The sequence below is a fragment of the Chrysemys picta genome, chromosome 6 (genome assembly GCF_011386835.1).
Source record: "Chrysemys picta bellii isolate R12L10 chromosome 6, ASM1138683v2, whole genome shotgun sequence".
NCBI lineage: Eukaryota > Metazoa > Chordata > Testudines > Emydidae > Chrysemys > Chrysemys picta.
This window is the reverse complement of record NC_088796.1, coordinates 16,577,189-16,592,143: the sequence shown is the minus strand read 5'-3', so window position 1 is coordinate 16,592,143 and position 14,955 is coordinate 16,577,189. Positions and strand designations below refer to the sequence as shown.

The 14,955-nt window shown below is 41.5% G+C and overlaps 1 protein-coding gene and 1 long non-coding RNA gene across 5 annotated transcripts in view; one reads left to right on the top strand and one right to left on the bottom strand.

Annotated features, from left to right (window-relative positions):
* The window catches only part of LOC135984200 (uncharacterized), a 48,433-nt gene that overhangs the window by 1,318 nt on the left and 32,160 nt on the right, over nt 1-14,955 (top strand). The window contains exon 2 of the long non-coding RNA XR_010602094.1: nt 11,666-11,760. This is a non-coding gene — a long non-coding RNA (uncharacterized LOC135984200). The remainder of the gene's footprint in view (nt 1-11,665; nt 11,761-14,955) is intronic.
* Nucleotides 974-14,955, bottom strand: part of MAPK4 (mitogen-activated protein kinase 4) — a 147,295-nt gene continuing 133,313 nt past the window's right edge. For all 4 annotated transcript variants that reach the window (XM_005296876.5, XM_042850674.2, XM_065598731.1 and 1 more), the window contains 3 exons: nt 13,292-13,453; nt 10,582-10,783; nt 974-4,997 (listed from right to left, as the gene is read on the bottom strand). In XM_005296876.5, the coding sequence (XP_005296933.1) occupies nt 4,310-4,997; nt 10,582-10,783; nt 13,292-13,453 (1,052 nt within the window). In that variant the 3' untranslated portion in view covers nt 974-4,309. The remainder of the gene's footprint in view (nt 4,998-10,581; nt 10,784-13,291; nt 13,454-14,955) is intronic.

The window sequence follows — 14,955 nt, the reverse complement described above, 5'->3', positions numbered from 1 at the left end:
TGTCAGCATCCATTCTGGAGGTAAGGACCTGATGAACAGCCATTCTCTAGCTGGGTAGCGAGTTATCCTCCTACAGTGAAAAGTCAATTTTTCTAAAGATTTCAAATATTCCCTGCAACTTTTGGACACACAAGGCTGTAATGTATAGGAGATCAGAACTGAGTTAGGCCACAGGTTTTGGCTGTTGGACATCCAGGGAGTAGCAATGCTGCTTATTCTTTTAAATAAAAAACTAAATGTTGTTCACAAAATGATTTTCACCATAAATATCATTTCAGATAGAAGTAGAAGTAATTTATAAATTGTAAAGTCTATGTCATCCAGGGAGACTGAACCAATACCATGTGATTTAAGTGGCCAATCACACATTATGAATAATTAATAATGGTGACGCTTATTGTGCCAATAACCTATAGCGTAAAGTGCATGCACTAAAATGATTCAAACAATTATGAAAAGAGCATATTTGTATAAATCACTACAATACCTATTTGTGAATAGAAAAAAGGTCTAAAATAGTCAGATAAACTATTCTTCCAAATAGGTCACTTCGCTGTGGGGCTGACCATTAAGCTGATACATTGTATTCTATTGCAACAACTGCTCTATGGAACAGAAAATAACCTAAGTGCAAATGTCTGTGAATCAGAACAACTCTGACCTCTTTCATTAGACTGAGTAGCATGAATGACCAAAAAAACCCCAGCAAATAAAAAGTCAGAAGCACCAATGGTAATATCAAGAGCGGGATGAATTTCACAGCTCAGTGACATTAAACTATGGATGAAATGCAACCGTAACTAAAACGAGAAGTTTGGCTAGATCCCATCCAGTAGAAAATAACCAAGTTGCCTCCTTATAAAACTTCAAGAAGTATTCATGATAATTTACTGAATGAATTTAGAACCAAGTTCTGTTTCCAATGATATCGCACTCTATATCACAAAAAGAAAAATGACAGAACACTGTCAAGAAGGGAAGAATCAGACCTTAAATTTTATTATAGTTACATACATGAGAAAAAAACTGGTGTGTCATTGGCTGAAACAATTATGTGACGAGTTAGACACATTTTCATTGTTTACCTCCTTACAGGTGGATAATACTGACATTTGGAACAATGTTAACTGATCAGATCACAACTCAAAATGGAAAATCCTGAGTAGCTTCAATGAGTTCCATGACAATTTAGTATTTACTTCTTTGAGGTTTCTATTTCTGAGCCTCAAATGTCATCTCCCCATTACAATGCTAGTTCCAAAGGAAAAACTGATAAACTTTTGACATTCATCACCACAGTGAAGAGAGTCCCAGATATTTCTGATGAAGGCATTCAGATTGTATGTAGCAACAAATATAAAATGGCTTCTTGTTTCAGTGAACTTGAAGATTTATTGTCCCTCGGGGAAAATACTGACATTGTTTGATCAATATTAACTTCTCAGGCCAGTAAATATGGAGGTTTAACAGAACAGAAGTAAATATTTGCTTATTCTATCAATATACAGTGTTAAAAGTCGCTTCCCATACTACTTGTTTGATCCTACAATCTTACTCGCTCTGTTGTGTCCCAAAAGTTTTCCTCTCATTTGGGCCTCCAGCTGCAAGGTTGGTGCATCTCCTGCTAGATATTGGGCACGCTCAACTCCTGACTTCAGTGGCAACTGAGGGCACTCAGCCCACTTCAGGACTGAACCCAGGAAGAGTTTATATTCACTCTTATATATTTATATTCATTCTTATAATATAAACCCAGGCAGGGTTTATATTCACACATATTATATACTCTTTCCTGGCGGCTAAGGAGGTGGGATATGGATACCACAAATGCTGTGGTGCCATGAATAATGTTTCAGGACCTCATGGCTTGCTGAAAGGTATACTGATAAACTGACCCCGGGTGACAAGTCATAAGCTCACTGGGCCAAATTCACCTGGCATAAACAGGAGCAGCTCGACTGGAGAGACATCCACTTTCTTAGTCTGAATTTGCCTCATCATGAGTAAATGCGCTGAGCTTCTGTTGAGGTATATAAATAATTTTTAACACACTTTAAGTGATCTCTTCCTGTCCCTCCCTTATTTCTCCTTCCAGGACAATGTGTTGACATCTAAAAGTAGGGCACCCAAACATTCAACTCCAAGAACCAGGACATAGCCCTTCTCTCTGCTGGACGTTTAGGTAGTCACTTTCTTTGCATTCCAGGTGCCTTTTACCTCTGAACTAGGTTTTCCCCTGCCCCACAATCTGTTCAGCTGGCAGCCTGAACTGGGCAACTAACCAAATGGAGTAACAATATTTAAAGCAGCTTAAGTACAGTACATTCTTAACAGTAAGAACAAGCACGTTATTCAGCTCTTAAACACCCAGCACAAGTTGTCATAAAGCTGAACCTGTCCCTAAATCCTGATTCCACCAATACTAGAAATGTTGGTTAGTAGGATTAAATTCTGCATTAGTTAGTCTTTCATCCAATCCTCATAAGATTTTCCTTCACATCTCACAATATTTAATAGATCATTTTTCAAAAGGGTAAAAAGAATTTGTAATGTGACAGTAGTGACATATGAACCTTCAGTAGTTTATCTTTTCACAAATAAAAGTAATGCCATCATGCTGGAAAACAAAAATGGCAGGATGACAAGAATAATACATATATTTTTTAAAACACTTACTATTTACATGTTTTCCATTTTTTAAAATTTGATCCGACTGATTAAATATACGTATATAACATTTATTCAATATACACATTCTAGTTAGCTGATTAGTTATTAAGGTGCTCAGAAGTGTGGATGAAAACAGAACCTACAATAGATCAGTTGTGGTTATAGTTATTTACAAAGCAGCATTGTTTTTCTACTGACTTAGTTACCTTCCAAGGAAGCTGAAAGCAAAGGGCCTTAGAAAGATCTGACTGTTTCTTCATATCTGAAGTGTATATACTTCATATATACACACTGTATATATACATATATATAGTGTAAGAATCTAATGCCACCAGTAAGGGGATCATCTTTCCTTGCTGGTCCCTGTTGTGCAGCCTGCACAGAGGACCATCTCCAACAGCCAAACCATTGGTTTAAATGACCACTTGAACATATCTTGAAAGTTTCCAGTACAATTTTGTTCAAATTTTAGCCAAAGACCACCAATTTCTGTTAGAAAAATGATATAACAATACTTAGCACTTATATAGTATTGTGGCTATTCAAAGCACTGTACAAACTTTGGCTAATTTACCCGCCCAACATCTATTTGAGCAAGGTATTATTATACCTATTTTGCAGATGGGAAATTTGTAATGGAGACATTAAGTGACTTGCCTAAGGCTACATAGCAAGTAAGTGGAAGAGCCAAGATCATAACTCAGTACTCCCGAATTTCCAACTCTCTCCTCCCTTGCAGACCACACTGCTAGTATTTGCTGGTCCTTTCAGCAGTTGCTTAAGACAGGTTTCGCTGCATTATGTTTTTTTAATTCATCCACCCATAGTTATGGTGCTGGATCTTCTAAAAATGGCAGACTTCAGATCCACATCTAGACTGCAGAAGGAAAGACTTGTTTATGTGAGGAACCAGATTAGAAGAATGTGCTTATTAGTGAAAATTCTCTCTGCCAATGAGAAAAACAAAATGACCCATACACTGTGGGTCAAATTCTTTCCCCATTAATATTCTTGCAGCCTCATTTTCTGTCCCGATGGCCAAATTCTGTCCTCAGTTACATTCTTCCAACCCCTATTTCCTGATTAAAGGCAGAATTTGGTCAAAGGTGGATATAGGACTAATTACTGAAAGAGATACCCTTACATTATTCCTTTTTGTATAGACAATACTCAGATGAGTTCATCAAAGAAGCCCTCTGGTTCAACGTGTTTTGAACCTGTCAAACCAGAGGAGTGTCTGACCATAATGAAGGGAACTCCCCATCATCCTTATTCCTTTAAGATATTATATATAAAAAAGGAAGTTGATTCAACTTCTGTTTGTAAACTTGTACAGTCATCTCTCCATTGTACATTGAAGTACCAAATAGGTCCCAGAAGTTACAAGGCAAGATTGTTAAGGCAGCATAAGAAACTCAATATTTCATTCACACCTCTTGATTCCTTTAAGTGTATTTTTAAGGCATCAAAAGGGGTTCCTGGTTTGTGCTCACCTTTTAATAAAAAGGCATTCATTATACTGTAAGAAACTGACATGTTCAACGACAGATCAAACCTTAATTACTGTTCACCGTAGGGTAATTGATGCATTATCAAAGACTTACAAAGAGATTAGCAGTGAATATCAGACATTGTTTCTTTACCACCTCTCTTTCTGAAACACCTCTGTTTGTACAATCTCATTAGGGTGTTCTGAAATACAAGCCCCGTTGATATCATTGAGCTTATTATCTGGAAGATCCTCAGGTTTTGTGCAAAGTTTCAGCGCCCTAGAGATGAAGACATCCAAGTCAAACTGAGGGTCTGTTTCACTGTTTACATCCTTGGATTCTTTATGATGATGGTGAGGAGAAGATGGCAGACTCTGTTCTTGAAGCTCTGGAAGAGGACTAGGGCATTCAAGCCCTGACTGTGTGCTCTTTACCCATTGAGCTATCTCTAGAAAGAGGTTGGATGGTTCTTCTTCCAGTGATAACTCTGCAGTGGGTGATATAGTTGCTGTTTTCCAGTGCGACAAGTCTAAGATAAGTTTGGGCTCTGAGTAGTGATGGGGTTTATTGTCTCTCCATAGCAGTTTGTCCAAGTAGGAAGGTGACCCCACTTTGTAATCACATGATTTCCCATAATCAACATCAAACATTCGATCCATTGAGGAATGTGATTGCTCCAAGAATCTCTCTGAGCTGCTTTGAGAATATTTGCGTGGATCAACTTGTGCTTCTTCAGCAATGGAGTCGGATCCTGCTCGTGGGTCCCGTTGTACCTCATCTATATCATGGTATTTGTCGTGTCGCCACTCCAAATCAGAAGAGAGACTTACTTGATACCTGGGAAAGACATTCTGTGATTAGATGGACAATTGTTGGCTTTATTTGTAAGTAGGAGGAGTGTTTAAATAGATGTTCCCACTTCTGCTGCTGCTTTTACCTTTCCTATGCTAAAGTACCTTTTATCCAAAAATGTCAACGGTCCAGATCCTCAAAGGTATTTAGGCACCTAACTCCCATTGATTGCAACGTGTTTTACAAAGTGTATTTAATTAGACCTTCAAAAGCTATTGTGAAATAAATACATTTTACATATGTGTTAAAGGCAAAGGGTTTAAGTGATTTGCCCAAGGTTATACATGCAACCAGGGGCAAAGATGGGAATAGAAACTAGTAGACCAAACATCCAGTAATTCATCTAACCACTAGACATAGTCTCTCTCCCTAGAACATTAGACTCTTGGGCCAACATTAGTGAACTTTGGGGATCTCCCTAGAAACACTTTAAAAAGACTTGTTTTTCAGGGGGCAGGTGTACTTTCTGAAAATCAGATTCCTTTAAGATGTCCCCTGTTGGGCCCAAATATCACTAATGACTTTTGAAAATCTTGCCTTGTGTTCTGAAATATACTTCCCTATACCAAAGATCTCCAGGCAGCTAGGAGAACAGTCAAGGCCACTGCTTTAATGTGTCATACCAGGAACTATAAAAGCAAAGGGATAAAAGAGTGACAAACTGACCTTGAGATATTGATTTGCTGCTTCGGCGACCATAACTGACAAGGATCTAGTATATGCAGGTTTACACCGACAGCATGATTAGTGAGGCTCCCAAAATTACTCCCTACTTAGTAAGATGCTTGTTCACTCAGACAGGGAAATTAATGATGTTGAACAGGACGGATTTTTAAAATTATTATTTTTTAGTGATGGTGAAATGTGGTGAATTGACAGTTCTGGAGACTTGACTCCTAACCTGATATGACACCTGGAAGGAGCAGCTGTGGGGATGTGAATAGAGTTAGGTCTCTCTGGCCTATTCTGTCATTGACCTCTCTGCTTCGACTGCCAACAGAGCTGCCAGTTAGCAAATGATAAAGGACACCTGTTCACTGGGAACGGAACCAAGACAACCAAATTCATTTCACATCGGCTGCTGAACTGCATCAGATTAGTCACTATCCACCTGCTGTGGATTTGAATGTGCAGCCTGGACTTCAAAGGTTCCATAGCACAGTAAAAATCCTCTGAGCCAACCAGGCTCCCCAGGAAGGAAGGAGTTAAAACTGAAACATAAATTTACCTTCTCACACCTCCTCACAATTCACAGCCTCTGTCATTAAAAGTCATTTGCCAAGAATTGCCACAAAGTAGTTCCTGATATACCGCAGTTATTTCCTAATGAGAACCTGCAGTATCTCAGATGGAAACTCTAGGCAAAGGTTGACTTTTTAATGGCAACTTTTAAATTACACAGTTACTAACTAAAAATCACTGATGTAATAAAAGACCAGCTTCCTAGGCACAATAAAGCTATCCTCCTGGTGTGTCACTTGTCCATATTTTTAAAACAAATGCATCTTATTTATTTTCAGTCCAAAGCATCGTAAGTCGAAACTAGTAGCATTTTTTAAACAGCAGAAACAATGAAAGAGGGTATTGAATCAGCTGTGGTCTCATAAGCAAATGCCTTTTTTAGAAAAGATGACATTTCGAAAGAACCTTGTAATTCATTCAATTGTCTTGTGCATCTCATCTACTTCTATTTCCCTCAAGACAGGAATGGAAGGAAAATTATGTCTCAGGAGGAAATCACATCAGTGATGGCGTACAAGTCTGAGCCCCACCTGGATAGCTTTCATATCCTCAAAATATAAAAGGGTTAATAATAGCCAAAGGATTGAGACATCATTTGCCTTGACAAACTTTTACTCCTGGAGAGAGAGAGTCTATGAAACTCCATGAAGAGATCATTAATCTTTGAGACACTTAGCAGCTTAACAGCACTACTTTGCAAAGCTGCAGTCACTGTATCAGGAACTGCTAATGGAACGCCGACAGACCCGGTCGTCGGCAGACGGGATCAAACCTGGGGCCTCTGGAGTTTAGTGCATGAGAATCTACCGCATGAGCTAAAAGCCAACTGGCTGCTAGCTAAGGCTGTAGAGCAAACTCATTTTATCTCTCTCTCTCTCTAAGTGGTCTCGGTGCCACTAGATGGGACAGAACACCACACCCAGCAGGTGTGTGGGTTACACTAATACACAAGGTGAATCTTCTCCAAGCTGTAGGGTTCCTCCTCGGAAATATAGGCTGTATACGGAATGTCCAGTAGGGACAGAGTTTCACAACTTGTTGGTTCAAAGAAAATGTGCTGGTGGATATATAGAGAAACAGAAAGATGCTGGCAGGGTTCTAGAGCAATTTCTCTGACCTTTGTGGACAGGGTTGATTTGTCTGAGAATCATGGCGAAGCTATGCTAACGACTGCCTAGGAGGATCATCTGCAGGCATGGTTCTCGGAATGAAATCTCCCTCGCCTTATGGTTAGAAGAAGCCCCACTCAAACCCTGTTAGCTATAACTATGTTAAAACATAATGAAGAAATAAAATAATGTAAAACACAGACCATAATCCCATTCCCAACGTGGCTATGACAATGCTGAGTGCACTTATCAGCCAGAAGCTGAGATGATTAAGTTATAAGCGTACACTACAAACAGAATAGATACTTTCACTATGCAGGTCAAAAGATCTAAGTCATTTTGCATATTATTATGATGTCTTCGTAGTTTGTATGGTTTTCCAAACAGCGACTGAGTCACCTGAACAATCGACATTAAAATGGGATGGCAGCAGCTATCTTAAATCTGTGTGTTCTGCAGAAAAGTAACTGATAAAGATGATTTTGTGGCTGATGGGCATTCATAAATTTATGGATTACAAGCCTAGAAGAGACCATTGCACCATCTAGTCTGACCCCCTGCATAACACAGGCCAATGGACTTCCCTGAATTCATTTCTGTTTCGTTAAGAGCATGTCTTTTAAAAAAAACATCCAATTTTGATGTAAAGATGTCCAGCGATGGAGAATCCACCACAACCCTTGGTAAATTGTTGCAATGTTTCATTACATGCATTGTTAAAAATTTGCACCTTCATTTATCTAGCTCAGCTCAAGCCATTGGATCTTTTATACCTTTTGGACTGAAGAGCTCTTAGCAAATTTCGGTTGCCCCTATAGGTACTTACTGACTGTGATTGAGTCACACGTTCGCCTTCTCTTCGTTAACCTACACAGATTGAGCTCCTTAAGTCTTTCACTGTAAGACAGGGTTTGTAACCCTCTAATCATTCTGTGGTTCTTCTCTGTACCGTCTTCAATGTATCACCATCCTTCCTGAACTGTGGACACCAGAACTGGACACAGTATTCCAGTGCCAAATGCAGAGGTTAAATAACCTACTTGATATTCTCCTGTTTTTACATCCATGGATCACATTAGCCCGTTTGGCCACAGCATCGCCGTGGGAAATCATGTTCAGCAGATTGGCTACCATGGACTCCCAGTCGTTTTCAGAGTCACTGCTTTCCAGCATAGAGGCTCTCATCCTATAAGTATGGCCTACATTCTTTATTCCTGGATGTAGTACTTTCAATTTAGCCACATTAAAACAAACAAGTGTGTGTTTGTGCCTAGATTACCAAGCAATCCAGAGCCCTGTGTATTAGTGACCTGTCGTCTTTGTTATTTACCACTCACCCAGTTTTTGGGTCATCTGAAAATGTTTTCTTCAATCTGATTGACTTTACCCTCAACTGGCAGCATGGATGAGAATACACACCTGATTCCTTCACCTTCGCTCTGTAGCCACTTCTGATTAGTGTCCATGTGGCTGAGCAGCATGGAGTAGTGCTCAGAAGGAGACATGGGACTTGGCAACCTTTCTGTGATGTCCTGGAGGCAGGCTCCAAGCAGGCAGCACACCTCCCGGGACATCAGGTCAGGTCAGCAGCTGGATGCCTCCATCTATCTTATATTATCCTATATTAACTATATTACCCTCCTTTCATTCTTTATTAATCCAGTCCCATATCAGTCATTCCCTTCGTTTGCCTTGGATTGACTTGCATCTGGTGTGTTCTTAGAGAGCCTGTTTCTCTCTAGGGAAGTCATGGAAGCTCCTTCACTGGAGGTTTTCAGAAGGAGGCTGGAGAGCCATCTGTCTCGATGGTTCAAACACAACAAACCCTGCATCTTGGCAAGGGGTTAGACTAGATGACCCTTGTGGTCCCTGTTAGCCTTATGGTTCTATGAGCCAATCGTAAGAGCAGTGTAGGTCCTCTCTGCCATTGTGTGAAGTAAATAGACGTGTACAGTTCACATTTTGGAGCAATTAGACAAAATGGATATTGACATGCATTGGAACTGATCTGGACATACAAGCCAATAAGGCTGAAAGACCCTTGAAAGCGCCATAATCACAGAGGCAACCTGATTTTTTTAAGGAGATATCCCGCCCAGTCACTCCTAGTGCCTCCAGAGTGCTAGATGGTGCTCAGTATCTGCTCCTTTTCAGGGAGTGGAGCGTGAAACTGCATGAAAACTGAGCTCTTTGGGAGTATGCCCAGTAAATCCCCCGATGTGCTCAAAGAGGGCAAGTTAATTGCCAGATGAGAAAATGTCAAATATCTAAGGAAGAAGTTTTAATTGGCCACAGCTCAAAAGTATTGGGATCTCCCTGGCAGGCAGCTCCATTCTAGGTGTGCTCTAAAAAGAGGAAATGTTCAGCCATCATCCATGTGCCCTTAATATACGTGGTCCTCTGTGCTTTGGTAAATGAATTGGGAGGAACCTTATTCCCAGGTACATTTTTAGTTTCTTAAAAACATGGTCCCTCTACTAGGCTCAGACCTCTCCTCCCCTCCCTTCCACCCATCTGTGGCAACGAGGGAGGTTTATGCTAGCCATAGAGCTGTAGTAACTCAGTCAGACTGCACAGCCCAGCCCTAGGAGGGCGGATGGAGTGTCCCAAGCACTGTGAGATGCAAAGCACAGATGGGGAGAGCGCCGCATTTCACACCTGCAAAACTGGGGGCTTGTTGCCATTTTAGGCATTCTGCAGCAAACCAGCCTTTCAGCTTCTCCATTGGCTAGGTCTGGCTACAACAGACCCAGTATCTGTGGCCTTATGCAGCTTGAAAGGTGGCAGACATACTGTTCTTCATCAGACCTTTAATGGTCCCAAAGGGTACCAGAATGAGTATTATAGCATTTGGATCAAGAAATAGAAAATAGAGAGAGAGCGCCAAATTCTTCTCATTTAAACAGATGCAACTCAGCTAAAGTCAATGTAATTCCACTCATATAACTGAGAGCAGAATACAGCCCAGTAATTTATATGCACAGTGAAAACTTGGTCCCACTGGAAATCAATGACAAAATTCTCATTGACTTTAGTGGGACCAGATTTGAGTTAGAATGATCAGCTGTATAATAAAAGATCAGTGTCCGTCCTGGTTTTAAAGCATGTATTGCTGATTCGTGTAACAATGGATCAGAGAAATTCCAAATGAAGTCAGTGGGTTTTGCGTGAGTAAGGAGTTCATGACTGCCTAGCCTGTTAAGCTGTGGATACTGCACCTGTCCCAGTTGGACATCTGGCTCTGGTTGGCTTCCATCAGTAAAATATCATCAATCTCATCCTCAATCCGAAACGGATGCTGAGAAATTGGTTCATCTTCAGGGCAGGAGTATGGGCTCATGTAAGGATGCTGCAAACCCATCTCTGCAGTTAATCGATCCCTGGGGTTAAATGTCAGGATCTTCTCCAGAAAATCAATAGCTGTGTACCACAGAGAAACAGGTTCATTAATTCCCCAAAAGCAAAACTGATTTTATTAACAGAGAAACAGGCTCCTGAATCCATAGAGACCCATCTGTTTGATGTTAATCATCATTAAAATCAGAACAGAATTAAAGGTTAAGTCCTATGTACATCTAACACAGAAGCATATTTGTTCTGGATGCTTATGTACCGATCTTACCCTTATTGGGAGTTATGGGCATGCATTGGAACAGTACTGTAGCCTACAGTTTTTAGTTCTTTTAACAAAACACAGGGTATGGCAGAGATAGATCTACATCTCCAAGAGAGAACTGTAGAGTCAAGGCTTTGATCCAGCAGGCAGGTCCTTGTAGCTGAGCACTGATCCAATTTAAGGATAAGGGGCTAAAATGTTATTGTGGAATACTAACGTCCCAGTCCAGCTTCCACAGAAATCAATGGGACTCTTATGGGTGATTATATAAATCATTCAGTGTCTCAGAGTAGGGACATGGCTAGTACTCTGAAACCTGCTTAATTTGGATGTGTGACCAGTACTTTCATGCTTTCAAATCCATTTTATGGACTCACCTCATAGCTGGAAACAGGGACAGCTGTAAACTGTTAAATGTTTATGTGCATTTGAGGTGGAATTAAATTAAAAGTGCTATTTTTGAAGTGATTGGCGTAATCAAGGCTATGAAATAATTCTGTCCATTAACATTTAAAGAATTCTTTGTGCATAAATTTTTTTCCAGAAAATACAGTACAGTGTGACCCTTTCAATGTACACAAACAAATGTGATGTAAGAGCAGCTATAGTGAGATTAAAGTGCATATGAAATACTATTTAAACATCTATGATTTTTCTATCTGTTTGTTTATGCTTCCTTTGCATAGGGTATGTGAAAACGTCAGCTCCGGTTGTTAAGGACATCTGGTTTAGTGGCATGCTTCTCAGGCCATGGCCTTAAAATCAGATAATAAAAATAGAGGTGTGCGTTATTTTTTCTGTCAGATCATGTTTTTAACCCTAAATCCTGGAAATATTAACTTACTGTACCTGTAACAATGCTGGTAAATATCCCAATTCATCTGGAAAGAAACTGATCTGGGGGCTTCTTTGTGTGCTCACAAGAAGAGTTAACAGTTAATCACAAAGAGGAAGGAAGGGTGATATCTGTTATACCTGTGCATAAATATTAACCAATACCTGGTTGTCTCTCACTGGATGATTTTACTGTTTGCATTAATTAATTATGACGGAATCAATAGTTTTATAAGGCCATTGGCTTGCAACAAGGATCATGGTGAAACAATTCACTCAGAGTTCAAGTCATTTGGGCAAGAAAACGTCAGTAAATTATGTAAGCATGGCAAGTGACATTCCTTCCCACAAATCATCAGAGAGAATAAATCCCTTCAGTACTTAATGTTTGGAATCTGACTCAGGCTTGAGATAATGAGGGCTGATGGGTATCACTGTTGATAAGGACCAATAATGGCCTACTCTAATTAAGAGTCACACTGATCTACACTCCTAGGTCTCTGTTTTGACTCTTTACCCACATAAAAGCAATTTTTTCCTTGTAGATCTTATGTATGGAATGCCAGCCACACTGACAGCCCAGGATTCAGAGCAAAGAGAACAGAGAAAACACACTGCCACATGGCAGCACCTGAGCAGGCTTGGCCAACCATGGATTTCAAATAAGAGCCATGGGAGTTCCCTTCTTTTTCACCATGCAAGGGAACAGCACAAATATGAATGCCGAGCCCGTGACTTGGCATTCAGAAGCACAGAGGCAGCCTTGGCATCTGCTCCCTGCGATGCTCTTGAAATTGCCCTGCCACCCCCGACCAATTAAAAACCTGCTGCAGAGTACCAGTGAAATGCTCAAGCCAGGGTCCAAAGGCTCATTGCTTGCAGCACTCAGGCACGGAGACAGAAGTCAGTTTTCTCTGGCCCCTTGACCACAGAAGGGAACGATTGTGCTGGAAGCGATTGAAGTGCTACCAGTCATTCCAGGCGGGAAAGTCTTGAAGGTAAATACACCTTCTGCCCCAATCCCACCAAAAAAACCCAACAACAACAGCCAGGAGTTTGGGGAAAGTCCTGCCTTGGGATACTGTAGAGGGATGTCAGGGATCTCAGATCTACATGGAAGATGTCCTCAATATTATTGCCCACAAACCTGGAGCAATTCCCCAGCATAACACTGATCCAGGTAGCATTAACTTAAGACATTTCCCCATGCCCTGATGTGATTCCTTCCTTATGATGGGGCTGGGAGCCTAGTGGCCCGGGGGACACCATAGGGCCTAGTTGCTGAGGAGGTGGGTGGGGCAAGATGAATCATGGAGGGAATTCTTCCTGGAGAGAGCAGCTCTCCAGCAGCTCTCCAGTGGTGTTGTGTTTGAGCTTGGGGGATGGGTTCCTCCTGTATAGGCCACTGGGGGAGATCTGGTCTTAAAATCGGGAGGATGAGAGAAACCTGATCAAAATGTGACTTAAAGCTACGGTACCTTCGCCGTTCACTTCCGGGAGCAGTTTGCGTAAAGGTTTCTTCACTTCCCAGGTGCTGTTGATGAAAGTTGGCATCACTTTGAGCAGCTCCTCTTTGTCCTCTTCATGGACAACGGGGATCGTCTCCAGAATGAGCTGCATCTGTTCCAGCTCATGATTCCCTGTATGAGCAAACAACAGGCTGTCAGTGCTGGTGAGATTTTTTTTCATCGTTGGGTGCCTCTATGTTGTTGTGGTTTTGGTTTGGAGTTTCTGAAGACAGAGGATTTTTTCCACTTCTTTTTTTAACCTTAGGAAAATCAAGAATATAAAGTCTTGAATTCATTGGGTATTTTCCCCCTAAAAGTCTGTGCTGTGTCTGTTGAATAGTTAAATAGAGGAGGACTTCACTCCCCTGAACCATTGACCTGGCACCTTCCATAAGCTCTATATCCACTAAACAAAACAAGAGTGGTCAAACTTGGCTTTGGCACCTCCCTTTTGTTCTTGAAGAGGATGGGCCAATGACGCAGGCCAAGCCTACTCTGGAAAAGGCTGCCAGCTTAGTTATGCCAGCAAACTCTCCTAGTGGAGATGCAGTTTATATGGGCAAAAAAGTCCTTTTGCTAGTATAGCCTATATCAGAAATAAACAATACCAATAAAAGCACAGTAGTGCAGATATGTGTCTACACTAGGGCTTCTGGACGACATAGAAACATCGCACACACAAAAATCACACCCCATATCACATTGCTATGACAGCAAAAGTTACTAGTGTGGACCTGGCCTTAGGCAAATCCCTAGAGGAGGCAGCATAATGACCTGTGGGGTTTCACAATGGGATGCCTAGGGAGCCCACCGGGGCGTGCCATGCTTCCTCTTTCTATGTGCAGGTCTGGAACTGGGGAGCGGGGCTGAGTTGTTTGGAAAAACTCCTGATTTAAAGCTTCAGTTCTGGAGATCGGTGGACAGGAAACTGATTCTTGATAAGAAATATGTATACGGGCAGTGTGGCTTTACCCCGTGATTTACAAACACGGGGCCAGATTACTCACTGCCCAGGCAGGATAAGAGGCAAGAAGCTCCTTCCCTTGTGCTCCCACATTGTACCTGCTGCAGTCCCTGTGCTTCCCCAAGTGTAAGGACTGCTTCCTCCTCGCACCCCAGGTCACCCCAACGAGTATGGTGAGTGCACGGGCAGAGGGGGCGGTTCCGGAGCTCTCGCAGTGCCTCAGCTAAGACATCAGGAGAGAAAGGAAATGAGGCTGGGCTGATTTTATACCCTAATGTAACCTCTATCATTAGCACACTGTATCTAGTGCAGAGGCCGGCAACGCCTCATAGAAACCAGGGTGGGGGGGGGAGGGGAAAGAGACTGGTCCACAGTACCAACAGGACAAATGGCCTTTGCTGTCGCATTTGACTGTACCCAATTGCCATGTTATGTCTCTGATTTGGCAGCCTTGCAGAATCTTTGCTAATTAAATGTCCCCCTTGCCTCATTTTAAATTCTCATGCAAAGGAACAAACTGACACACTCCATCACGGTGTGGCTAAATGTCAGCTGCAGGCTGGTAACTGCTCAGAAACTAGCAATGAGAACGCCCAGTGAACCTACAGTTCTGCCTGAACTCCCCATCTGTCTTTTCCAGAAATCACTCCAACAGCCAGGTATTAAAAAG